Raw genomic sequence first — 12257 nt, 5'->3', positions numbered from 1 at the left:
GTCCCATCTTTACCAATTTGAGATCCAAGACAATTTACTTAAGGGCAGTGCTCACTAGATGTTTTATGTACAAGTTCCCTACAAATGCTTTTTTTTGGTCAATGCCAGTTTCTGTCTTCATAAAAAATCAGCGAACTTTCTGCTTTCATAATTGATTATTTTGATATACGGATCAAATGTGATATATCATGTGCAGAAGGTTAAAAAAACAAAGATGTTTTCATATGTAGAGATGGAAGAAAATTCTGCCATTATGAAACATTTAGAATTTTTTAAAAATACACTTTAGAGGTGTTAAAAATGAACAAATATCAATTTTAAAGGGAAAGTGCTTACAATGCATAAGAGATAGATCCTATGGTGAATTTTGTCTTTGTCTGCCTTTCCCGAGGAACTATACCTCCTCTATTTCTTTCCCTTTCTTTCCAGCATTTAAAGGCAGTTTTAAAAGGGGAGCAAGTAGGCTCACAACCACTGTGATACAGGTTTCATTCTTTACCTGAAAATGTCTTCTCATAACATACACATATGCCAATCTAGAGGAACAACTGAGGGAAAAATCCATGGTAGCTGATCTGCTGGAAAATGTTTCTGATGCCAAAACCCTCCTGCAGCAAAGGCTATAGATAAAAATGGTACTTGTGAGTGGGGCTTTCATTCTGGGAGAGCAGTATCCACAGGGACATTAGGAGGAGAGAGCTATTTGCAAAAACACCAGATGATGTTGGAGTGTTTGGAAATGGGGCCATATGCATAGGGCTTCCATAGTACAAAACCTACACTTAAGAATCTTTTCCCATTGCTCCCTGGGCATTCTTGTCAGAGCGCACCCACTTTGCATACACTGATGGCCAATAAAAGACTATTGGTCATATAGGCTTCTTGGAGCTAAGGAGAAGTCAGAAGGAAAGCTAGTGGGAAAGGTGTTTTGAAGTAGGTTAGGTCTGGTTGGCAGGGCCGCCCAGAGGATTCAGGGGGCCTGGGGCAAAGCAATTTCGGGGGCCCCTTCCATAAAAAAGTTGCAATATTATGGAATACTATATTCTCGTGGGGGGGCCCTATAGGGCCCGGGGCCTGGGGCAAATTGCCCCACTTGCACCCCCCTCTGGGCGGCCCTGCTGGTTGGATGCCTAAAATTAGGCTGTTCTGACGGTTGAGCTGACAGTTCTTAGAAACAGCAAGGAATGGTTGGCGTCACATTCTCATCCTCTAAAGTAGAAAAGTGTCAGGAAAGAATCATGTTCTCAGCATTTTGGCTGGTAAGCTGATCACAGAGAAATAAAATAATTGATCCTGCACAGTGCAGGAAAATGTGCCAGAATGTGTAAGTCCAAGGTAAAAAATGATGAGCAGAATATGGAGCACAGAAAAACGAATGAGAGCACCTTTTACTGCCAAGAAGTAATCCCTGCCTTCTAGCAGGAATAAGGAGGAAACATGTTCCAACCCCTAATTCCTTTGGACTCAAACTTCATTGGGATTTTAGGGGTTCTACCAGAGGCATTAGGTCACATGCAAGCCCCTCTTCCCCAACCACATGAGCTTTGGAGAGGGAAAACGGGCAGAGCCAGTCCTAGAAATTGGAGACTACCCCAACAGGAGCGGGTAACCAAGCACCTCTTCATAGCTCCCAGGACACAGGAGATGTCCTCACACTCTGCTGCCTTCACTTAAGGTTTTGGACATTTTCTGTTTGCTGACTGACTGCTTGTTTTGACTGCCTCCACCCCATCCTTCACAGTCCCTCAGCTGGCGTCTTTCTTCCCTATTTTGCTCTTTCCCTATCCTCATCTCTGTTTCTCTGTCCCTTCAATTTCACTCTTCCTAGTCCTTTGTCTTTCCTGCTTCCTGGAGCCTATTAAGTCATCCCTTCATGCCTCTCCCTTCAACCCCAATCTGTAAAACACATACAAAAATCAACAAAACTCCCATCCACACCCTCAGACGCACACAACAAAAAGGAACCAAGCTAACCTTTACCATCCACAACTCTAATCATTCTACTTATTTTTTGCATGCCCTTCTTTCATCCTGCATCTGTGCAATTCTCAGCACAATGGACCACTGATCTCTGCTGGTGCTATTGCAAAACAGGTAATAGTAATAATACTGGTTGTTAAACACCTCATCATCATGTTGGAGATATCAGTTTGGTACATGTTTCCTCATACATTATATATTCCACTTGGGGACTGCTCCTTTTTTATCCAGGTCATTTGTAAGGATGCAAGCATAGAGACTAACAACTGCTCAGTATGAGGCAGAGTTAAGTACATGTAATTATTTTTACTCATGTGCAAGCCTAACTGGTGGTGGCGTGGAAAAATGTTTCCTACATGGTAGGTCAAAGGCCAAAGAAACACTTCTCTTAAGTAGAGGAAGTATATTGAGCTGCTGTCTAGTGAAGGTGAGACATAAGGAGTTCCTATCGACTTTTCTGGTTGTTTATAGCAGAGATAGTAACGCCAGAAGCTTCTTTCGCAGAGTTGCTTCAATGGAATGTTATGGGTAGGAGCACTTGTGCCTCCATATTTGTGGTCGGTAGTTGCATATGAGAATCCAAGCTGCAAAAAACACATTCACTACACAAACCTATGCTCTGCTCATGGAACAGCTGCACTTTACAGTAATGCCAGCATCTGTTTTGTGGTTTGTAGGCGTTTTAGTCTTGCAAAGTTGTTTTAACCTCGTTGACTCCTTAAGGTTTTCTTGCTGTGTGTTTTCACTAATTCACGGTGAATATTTTTTTCCACGTCTTGAATGTAGTTCATTGTTTTCTACTTTTTACATTGGCTCTGACTGTTGGCCTCATACACATGGCAACACATATGACATTGGTTGCCTTTTGCTCACCAACCATGTAGATTAAGAATCTATATGGATCCAGGATAGCCATAATAGATTAGATTATTTTTAATTTATTTAACATAGATTCTATGCTAAGAACTACTGGATCTCAATGTTTGGATTGTTCTAATAACATTTATAGGCAAAGCCATGCTCTGACCTAGGTTTTCAGATTGCTCCCTTCTTCAGCATTTTCAGTATGATTATATAATAAATTTAAGACACTAAGATAATGCCACTAAAATAACAAAACGACTCAAACTGAACAATTAATTGCTGTTTCCAAACAAAAAAAGTGTAAAAGTTTCCTCTTTCTCTTCCTCTCTTGTTGGATTCTCATCCTTTCATATGAAAAGAAATTAAAAGGATTGGGATTATTTATTTTGAAAAGAGACAAGCAAGAGCAGACAAGGTAAAAATATGGTATGTAAAAGCATTGTTTCATAATACAAGGAGTCTTCTCATTTAAATTGAAAGGCAGCAAATTTAAAACTGCTAAGAAATACATTTTCACACAGTGCATAATCAGACTGTAGAACTCATTGCCACAGGATGTTGTTGAAGTAAAAAATTTAACAAGATTATTCAAAGTGGTACTAGACATTTATCTGGATAACAAGAAGATTCACAGTACTAACAGTTAACACTTAGAATTTTTTTTGGAAGGGATATAAAACCCTATGCTTCAAGCCTTAGGGACTGGTTTGACTATTAGGTATGAAAAAGAGGCTTTTATGTGGGTGGATTTTTCCACATCCGCCTGCTGTGTAGTTTCTTGTACCTTCCTCTGAAGTGTCCGGTACTGGCTACTGTAAAAGTCGAGATACCACACAAAACTGATTCCAGGTCTGAACCAGACTGCTTTAAAATCATAGGAAACTTTGAAATGACCAGAGAATTCAGTGCATTTTATTATTGTCCTGCATACCCTACTGAGCAAGCATTTCTTGCTTCCACAACTCAAAATTAAATTCTGGTCCTATTGAAGTCAGTGGAAGTTTTGCCATTTAATTCAGTGGGGCCAGAATTTCACCCTTAATGTTTTAAACAGTGGCTCTCAAACTGGGGCTGCCGCTTGTATAGGGAAAACCCCTGGCGGGCCGGGCCGGTTTGTTTACCTGCCCCATCCGCAGGTCCAGCTGATCGAGGCTCCCACGGTTCGCCGCTGCAGGCCAATGGGAGTTGCTGGAAGTGGCAGCCAGTACTTCCCTCGGCCCGCACCGCTTCCAGCAGCTCCCATTGGCCTGGAGCAGTGAACCGTGGCCAGTGGGAGCCACAATTGGCCAGACCTGCAGACGGGGCAGGTAAACAAACTGGCCCAGCCTGCCTACACAAGCGGCGGCCCCAGTTTGAGAACCACTGGTTTAAAACAATCTACAAACTTTTGTATGTTGACTTGCCACTACTGCCCATTTTTTCCCCATCATCTGCTTGTATTGATCCTCTTCCTTCAGGCAAATCAGCCAATGGGAGTTCACATGTGAGATTAAAAACCCAGCTAGAAAGAAGTTCACATTTGCTGCTTTTTTGTGCAGAGGGACCCTGAAATGAACAGGATCAGCTTCCTAAGGTAAACTAGGCATCAAACATACACTAGAATGGATACAGTGAATTTTCTTCAGCATCAGTGAGGGAGTTTGCATAACCAAGGTTGTTTGATGGTTCCTTCATACTGTCTCCCTTCATGACATAATATTGCTGTTTTGTTGTTGGACTTAATCATACAAACCCCTAAGGAGGAAAAGGCCTGTGCCTTCCCAACTGCCTATAGTTCAGAAAATTGAGGCCTTTATGGCACTTGGAAGGAAAGCAATCAATGGCGTTGCCCAATCCAGTCAAAACATGAATGTAGTTTTCTGAATTTCAGAAAGAGTTTGAGGTCAAAGGGTCTATCTGATCATCTCCTGTATATCACAGGCCACCAGAACCACCTACCACCCACACACTACACCTAACAACCAACTTTAGACCAAAGTATTACAGCCCACAGGTGATCAGACTATTATGTACCATAGACAGGGAATAGGAGAGACCAAGATGCACCGGTGCCCAAGGCCCCCACAATGGCAGGGAAATGATTGAGATATACCCACATAATCCTGGCAAGTATCCCACACCCACATGCTGCAGAAAAAGGCAAAAACTCAACAAAGTTCCTGCCAATCTGAACTGGGGGGAAATTCCTTCCCGTCTCCACATCTAGTGATCAGTTAGACCCTGAACATGTGAGCAAGAACCAGCCAGCCAAACACCTGAAAGAGAGAATGCTCAGTGTCACCTCAGAGGCTGGCCTCCTTGTCTAATGTCTCATCTCCAGCTGTGGCTATCCCTGATGCTTCAGAGGAAAGAGATTTAAAAAAAACCCCGAAGACATTAGAGGGGGGAATCCTTTCCTGACACTTGCAAGTGGCTGGCTGAAACCCTGAAGCATGATCTTTTAGGAAACATAAAACTTAAAATGGAAGTAAGCCCCAGAACTGTTAAGCTCTTCCCCCTACCATCACAACCAACCCCGTCATACAGTTGCAGTAATAAATTTGTCCAGTTTACTCTTAAAATTAATTAAGTTGTTTGCTCACAGAACTCCTATTGGGGAGCCAGTTCCAGAACTTCACCCCTCTGATGGTTAGAAACTGTCTTCTAATTTCCATCCTGAATTTGTTCATGGCCAATTTATATCCATTTGTTCTTGCACCAACATTGTCCTTTAGCTTAGATAGCACTTCACACCCCCCCGCCCCTGGTATTTACCTCCCTCCTATTGTATTTATAGACAGCAATCATATCCCCTCTCAGCCTTCTTTTTGCTAGACTAAACAAGCCAAGCTCGTCCAGTCTCCCCTCATAAGATAGACCTTTCATCCCTTGATCATTCTACTTGCTCTTTTTCTACATCTGTTCCAGTTTAAAATCATCTTTCTTGGACATAGGTGTCCAGAGTTGTACAATGGCATTAATACTTCACTACCTTTGCTGGAAATTCCTTGCCTGATACCACCCTAGGATCACATTTGCCTTTTTCATGGCTGCATAACATTGGTGGATCATAGTCATCCTGTGAGCGACCCACCCCCCACACAAGTCTCTCTCCTCCTCTGTCACTTCCGACTGGTAAGCCCCTAGCTTGTAGCAGAAATTCTTATTATTAGACTCTAAGTGCTTAACCTTGCACTTTGTATTACTGAATTTCATCTAATTTATTTCACTCCTATCTGCAAGGTCATCCAGCTCTTCCTGTATAATATTCTGTACCTTCTCTGTACTGACGATGCTTCCCAACTTTGTATTATCAGCAAATTTCATCTGGACACTCCTACTTTATGAGCCAAGGTCATTAATACAAATATTTAATAAGATTGGTACCAAGACTGATCTTTGAGGAACTCCACTAGTAGCCTCCCTCCAGTTCAGCACAACCCACTGCGTTGTCCCCTTTAGCCAGTTCCTTATCCATCTTACAGTTCTTGTACTTATCACCAGCTTTCCTAATTTAACAAATAATTTCCCATGGCACCCTATCAAATACTATGCTGATGTCCAAGTAAATTAGATCTACTGCACTTCACTTATATAAAAAAGTAAGTTATTTTCTCAAAGAAGGAAACTGGGTTCTACCTTTCGTAAATCCATGTTGTGTTACATCTCCTTTACCATTGACCTCTATGAATTTAATTTCGTCTTTCCTTCACAATTTGTTCTAAAGCCATGCCTACTTCTGAAGTCAGACTAACAGGTCTGTAATTGTTCAGGTCACTTTTTCTGCCTTTGTTAACTATAGGTACATTAGTTATTCTCCAGGCAAATTGTAGTACCCCCAAACAGATAGATTTATTAAAAATACTTGCTACCAGACTAGCAATCTCTTGTGCCAGTCTTTCAGTATCTGGGGCAGAAGTTATCTGGTCCCCACAATTTGAGCGCATTAAACTCTTTAAGGGATTTTTTCCACTTCAGATGTGGTAATTTCCATTTCTAGATACTCATTTCCATCAGCCATACTGCCTTCATGCATATGTTCCATATTATCATCCTTACTGAAGAAAGAAAAAGGAAAAAGAAAGGGGGAGGGGAAAATGAAATAAGAAAAACAGGATAAGAAATATTCCACTCAGAAACCTGGTTGACTGATGTCTCCTAGTTTCCTTAGGAAAGCATGTAGTAGCATAACACCAGTCGTAACTAAATTACTAATAACTAGAGTTGGTCAGGAATATTTCACCAAAACATTTTTTTTAAACAGAAAACAACAATTTGTTGAACCCTAAACTTTTTGCAGAAAAGTATTGGTCTGAACAACACTTTTATCAGGAAAGGCTTCTCAGGTCAAGGGTGGAAAAAATGAGAGACAGAGAGACATACTTTTGCACTGCAGAATAGCCACCAGCCCCGTGGATAGGGCCCTCGCGTTAGACACGGGAAACCCAGATCCAAGTCCCTGCTCTGTCTGGTTTGCAGCAATAACTTTAATCTGGGTCTCCACATTCCAGGTGAGTGCACTCACCACTTGGCCATTCTGGGGCTCTCTTTCTCATTTTTTCATTAAACGTTTAGAATTCTTTGGTTTGGTTTGTATCAGACTGAAACCAAATTTAGTATTGTTCTGCTAAACAGATTTCCGGTTTTCTGCCCAGCTCCACTAACAACATACAACTGAAGCATGAACATCTTTCAAAGAATTCAAAAAGGGCCACTGTATCTCTATAACTGCAAATTCTTAGATTTATGTCAAAAGGTAAGAGGAAAGACCTGCTGGGTACAAGCCATTGTTCAGTTGGCCCATCTACTACATAATTCCACTGCCATATACACATATATATCAGGGAGGAGCTGTGGCCACATTACTACTCCAGCCCAAATCCTGCTTTATTGGCCACGCTGAAGTTGTAGTCCAGATACCCAGAGACAGCCAAAGAGTCTGCTCCTCCAGGGCCACTCGCATATGGTTGACACTCAGGCTATGTGCTCATTATCAGAATTTCACCTTGACTGAAAATCTGTTCATCAAATGCTGAATATGTCATTTTCAAACATTCACAATTTTGTTCATTTTTCAACCAGTCTTGTTTTAATTTAGTCATGGATATATGCTACTCCTCAGTGAGGACTGTTTCCATGTCAAGTTTCAAAATCAGCCATTTTTGATCTATCCACGTTGAAAAGAAATATGGCAACATTTTAGAGAGAGAAAGGTGTTTGTTTTCTTGTACATGGACATAACACAAAAATTGTGGAAGGGATTTTACTTAAAATTAGCAAAAATGTTCACTTTTGGATGGAGACTAAGCATGGAAGGTGAAATTAAGATGTTCTCAGCATGTGAAAATATATACTACACACACGTGTATTCATGCAGCTAATGTACTTACTGCATATACTGCAGATTTCAGATTCGTATTAAAATTCCACTACACCAAGGCTGGAATAATTTGACAGATGCTAAATTTATGATTCTAATAGTTACTTGCATGTGAAAACGTTTTGCTATGCTTGTGATTTTTGTCAAGGTATTAAAATCATTGCCATATGCAGGGAGACATATTTTAACCTCATTGTTAAATTAAAAACATTCATATTGAATCAGTGACAAAATGGACCAAGCATATATGTTTTATATATGCTTTGGGGGTTTTAATTACATTTAAAATTTGTAACCTAATATACTGAATTATTTTAAAATATTTTCAATTTTTAAGTCCATCATATATTATATTATTTTTAAGTCCACATTTATATATAGTGGCATATCAATGTTCTATTAACATACAAGAACACAGCGTGTGCATATTTGCTTATGGTTATGTGGATGTGGCATATATAAATATAACATTTTGGATATTATGCAAAGTATGTGCATATTGTATTTATATCATTATAAATACATTATATATAAAGGTGTCCATATTTTGTTTATAATTTATTCTCTAATAGTTGAAACAATGTCATAGAAATATACACCTATTAAGAGTATCTAATGACATAATGATAGACGTCATTAGACTCTTTTCATGCATATATTTCTTGCCAGTATATAACTGGTGAAACATTTATAAACACCTGTAAGATATGAAAAGCAAAACGTTTTTATCAAAGATACATACAAAATAATTACCCAGAAGCTTGCTCAGAAATTTTAAATTGAATTAAAAAATAAATTTAAATATACAAAAATGTTAGATGGTAAAATCAACTATTCGAACGAAATCTACTTCCACTATTGTGGAATCAATATCACTTGAAATTCAAGTAATGGCCTGTAGGGGGATAGACTAAAGTTGTAAGTTCTTTCCTAATGTAAGAATTCAGTTTGGACTCAAACCTACAAACTGTTCCTACTGCACATATACTTTGTTCTAAGTAGAGGACTACAAAGTGACTCTGCTTATGAGAAAAAAATAGGATTTCTTAAATTTTTTTAAATGTTCTGCATGGGCCTAACTCTGCTCCAACTAAAGTCAATGGTAAACTCGCATTCATTTCAATGGGAGCGTAGTTAGGTCAATGCTGAGCACTTTTGTAAATTTCATCCAGTAGTTACTGTATGCAGAACTAATCCTTACATTTTTGGGCTCCTAATCAGGAAAGCACTTAAGAACATGCTTAAATCCCTCCCTATGTAAGAAAACACTGACAAGGCTTATTGACTTCAATGGGACTAAGCACGTTATTTAAGCATTTCTCTGAACAGGGATGATTTACTGACTGGAGGCTTTAAGGTTCTATTTGTTGAAAAAGAGAAAAACAGATTATTTTTAAATTGTTTGATTTCAAGAAAATAATGAGCAGTTTATTTTATGTGGTATAGCACTGCTACCCTCTTGATTTTCAAAGGATAGTTTTAGTTTTTACAGAGCTATCCTGTATCTTTTGAGCTACTGTCAAGGACCTTAAAGCATTCAAAAACATTTGAGGCCATCACAGTTTCACACCCTGTCAGGGTTCCTTCCCCACTCTGAACTCTGGGGTACAGATGTGGGGACCCGCATGAAAGACCCCCTAAGCTTATTTTTACCATCTTAGATTAAAACTTTCCCATGTCACAAGTTCCACCTTGTTCTTGAACAGTATGCTGCCACCACCAAGTGATTTAGACAAAGAAACAGGGAAAGGACCACTTGGAGTCCTATTTCCCCAAAATATTCCCCCAAGCCCTGCACTCCCTTTCCTGGGGAAGGCTTGAGAATAATATCCTCACCAACTGGTACAGGTGAACACAGACCGAAACCCTTGGATCTTAAGAACAATGAAAAATCAATTGGGTTCTTAAAAGAAGAATTTTAATTAAAGAAAAGGTAAAAGAATCACCTCTGTAAAATCAGGATGGTAAGTACTTTACAGAATAACAAACGATTCAAAAACACAGAGGATTTCCCCTCTAGGAAAAACTTTAAAGTTACAAAAGCAGGGATAAACCTCCCTCTTAGCACAGGGAAAATTCACAAGCTGAAACAAAAGATAATCTAACACATTTCTTTGCTATTACTTACTATTTCTGCAATACTAGATGCTTAGTCCAGATATGCTTAAGGAGATGTATTTTTCCTGCCCTGATTCCTTGCTGACTCGAACAGAACAAAACAAAGACACAAACAAAAACCTTCCCCCACAGATTTGAAAGTATCTTCTCCCCTTATTGGTCCTTTTGGTCAGGTGCCAACCAGGTTATCTGAGCTTCTTAACCCTTTACAGGTAAAAGAGGAATTTACCCTTTACAGGGTAAAGAGGGATTTTATGCTATCCTTAGCTGTATGTTTATGACACACCCTAATGGGCCGTGTAAAACCATCCAGGCATTGTCTGGCTACGCCAGGAAGACAGGAGACATGGGATGTGCTTTAATTAGACCACAACTCTAGTCTTAAATATCTGAGACTAACCATCAGATAAAATTTTACAGTGCAGGTAATTCCATAATTCTTTCCAAATACTTGGGGGCTGCCATCAGCCTTCCCCCTTCCCCTATCCTGGTCCCAGCCAACCCGCTGCTCTGTCTGAGGGTTAAGGGGGGCTATAAAGGAGTGGTAGTGGTTGACTCCTCACTATACCAGTTGTAGGAGCCCCAAACCCCCCTTCTCTGATCCGTTAAAGAATACCTCCTTTAAATCCTTTACCAGTCCATTTGATCTGATCACCATGTCGATTCCCTGCAGAATACGTCTGCACAGGACGTTTGTCACAAGTTTACATGATGAATTGTGACAGTATAGCTTAATGCCCCTTTTCCTAACCTAATAGATGCTTAACCTGCAGTAGGGAAGGCCACCCTTCCCCTCCCTGCCAACCCCCTCCCTCAAACCCACATCTTGCCTAGCCCAATCTGGTGGTAAGAGAAAAATGCCTTCCCAGCCCCCTTGAGAAAGAAGCATCTAGGGTAATAACAGCAACAGATCATGAAGAAGTATTTTAACTACTTACATGAGTGGGAGGTTGGGTGCTGCTCACGTGCTTCAGGTAAAAGAGGTCTGGACCCCATCCGGTCACCTGTGGGAGACAGGGCAAGATGTCTGCTGACCTGGTCTGTCTGACTGCTGCCTACTTTTTATGTGGAACAGGTAATCTTGGGGGCAGGGGAGGGCTTTAAAAGGGCAATGACCCCTTTCCTCTGAGCAGGTGGAAAACTCACCCTTGCAATTAAAGGGGGGCAACTCACCTTCTTTGTTAAACCAAACAAAGGTTAGTTATTTAATATGTGGCGAGGGCAATTGAAATCCTAAAGGTAAAATATCTGTAAAGTTTTTTCTGGGTTATCCTTAATTATTCTTTAAATGGCACACGCATGACTATTCTCCCCTGATAGAGAGAGATCTGATGATATAGCAATGCAATATGGTTTTCTTTTTCCTAGCTGGCAGTAGATTTTTTGTGACATCTGATTTTTGATCACTGCAAGAGTGTATTTGTTTTAGGGGGAGGTAGAAGGATTGGGGGAGTTTAAAGTAAGGTATCTACAGCTAGCCAGTTTTTCTGCTGACTAGTTCAGTTTTCTCTGGATATATTATGCTGGATTAAGCACTCAGTCTACTACAACTCAGTGCTTAATTTCTAATGAAAGAGGTGTCGGGGCTCAAGCAATTGTTTTACATTCATAACTGATGCAGCAAGCCCAGAGCTATGAACTGCCAAGCCTAGATGTGTCAGGGCTGAGCCTTGGCACAAATTAAGCATTGCATCCATCAGATGATTGGTATGTAGTACCACGCATAGTTTGACTAAGGGTACCTCTACGCTGCAGCGGGGAGTGAGCTTCCCAGCTCAAGTAGACAGACAAATCCTAGTTCTGTTAAATCTAGTGGGCTAAAAGTAGCAGCATAACCAGGGGTAGCACAGGCAGCAGCTTGGGCTAACCAGCCGAATACAAGCCTGCCTGGCCACCCTGGCTATGTATTCGGGCAGCTAGCGCAAGCCCCTGCCTG

At 40.5% G+C, this 12257-nt stretch overlaps 2 protein-coding genes across 11 annotated transcripts in view; one reads left to right on the top strand and one right to left on the bottom strand.

Moving 5' to 3' along the window:
* The window catches only part of FAM227B (family with sequence similarity 227 member B), a 203421-nt gene that overhangs the window by 145719 nt on the left and 45445 nt on the right, over positions 1 to 12257 (bottom strand). For all 7 annotated transcript variants that reach the window (XM_039490421.1, XM_039490422.1, XM_039490427.1 and 4 more), the window contains exon 11: positions 11260 to 11325. In XM_039490421.1, coding sequence (XP_039346355.1) covers positions 11260 to 11325 — 66 coding nt within the window. The remainder of the gene's footprint in view (positions 1 to 11259; positions 11326 to 12257) is intronic.
* Positions 1 to 12257, top strand: part of FGF7 (fibroblast growth factor 7) — a 97472-nt gene that overhangs the window by 80061 nt on the left and 5154 nt on the right. The gene's annotated exons all lie outside the window — the stretch shown is intronic.

This window comes from Mauremys reevesii, linkage group 10, assembly GCF_016161935.1.
Source record: "Mauremys reevesii isolate NIE-2019 linkage group 10, ASM1616193v1, whole genome shotgun sequence".
Classification (NCBI taxonomy): Eukaryota; Metazoa; Chordata; order Testudines; family Geoemydidae; genus Mauremys; species Mauremys reevesii.
The sequence above is the reverse complement of the archived record's forward strand: the minus strand, read 5'-3'. Positions and strand labels throughout refer to the sequence as shown.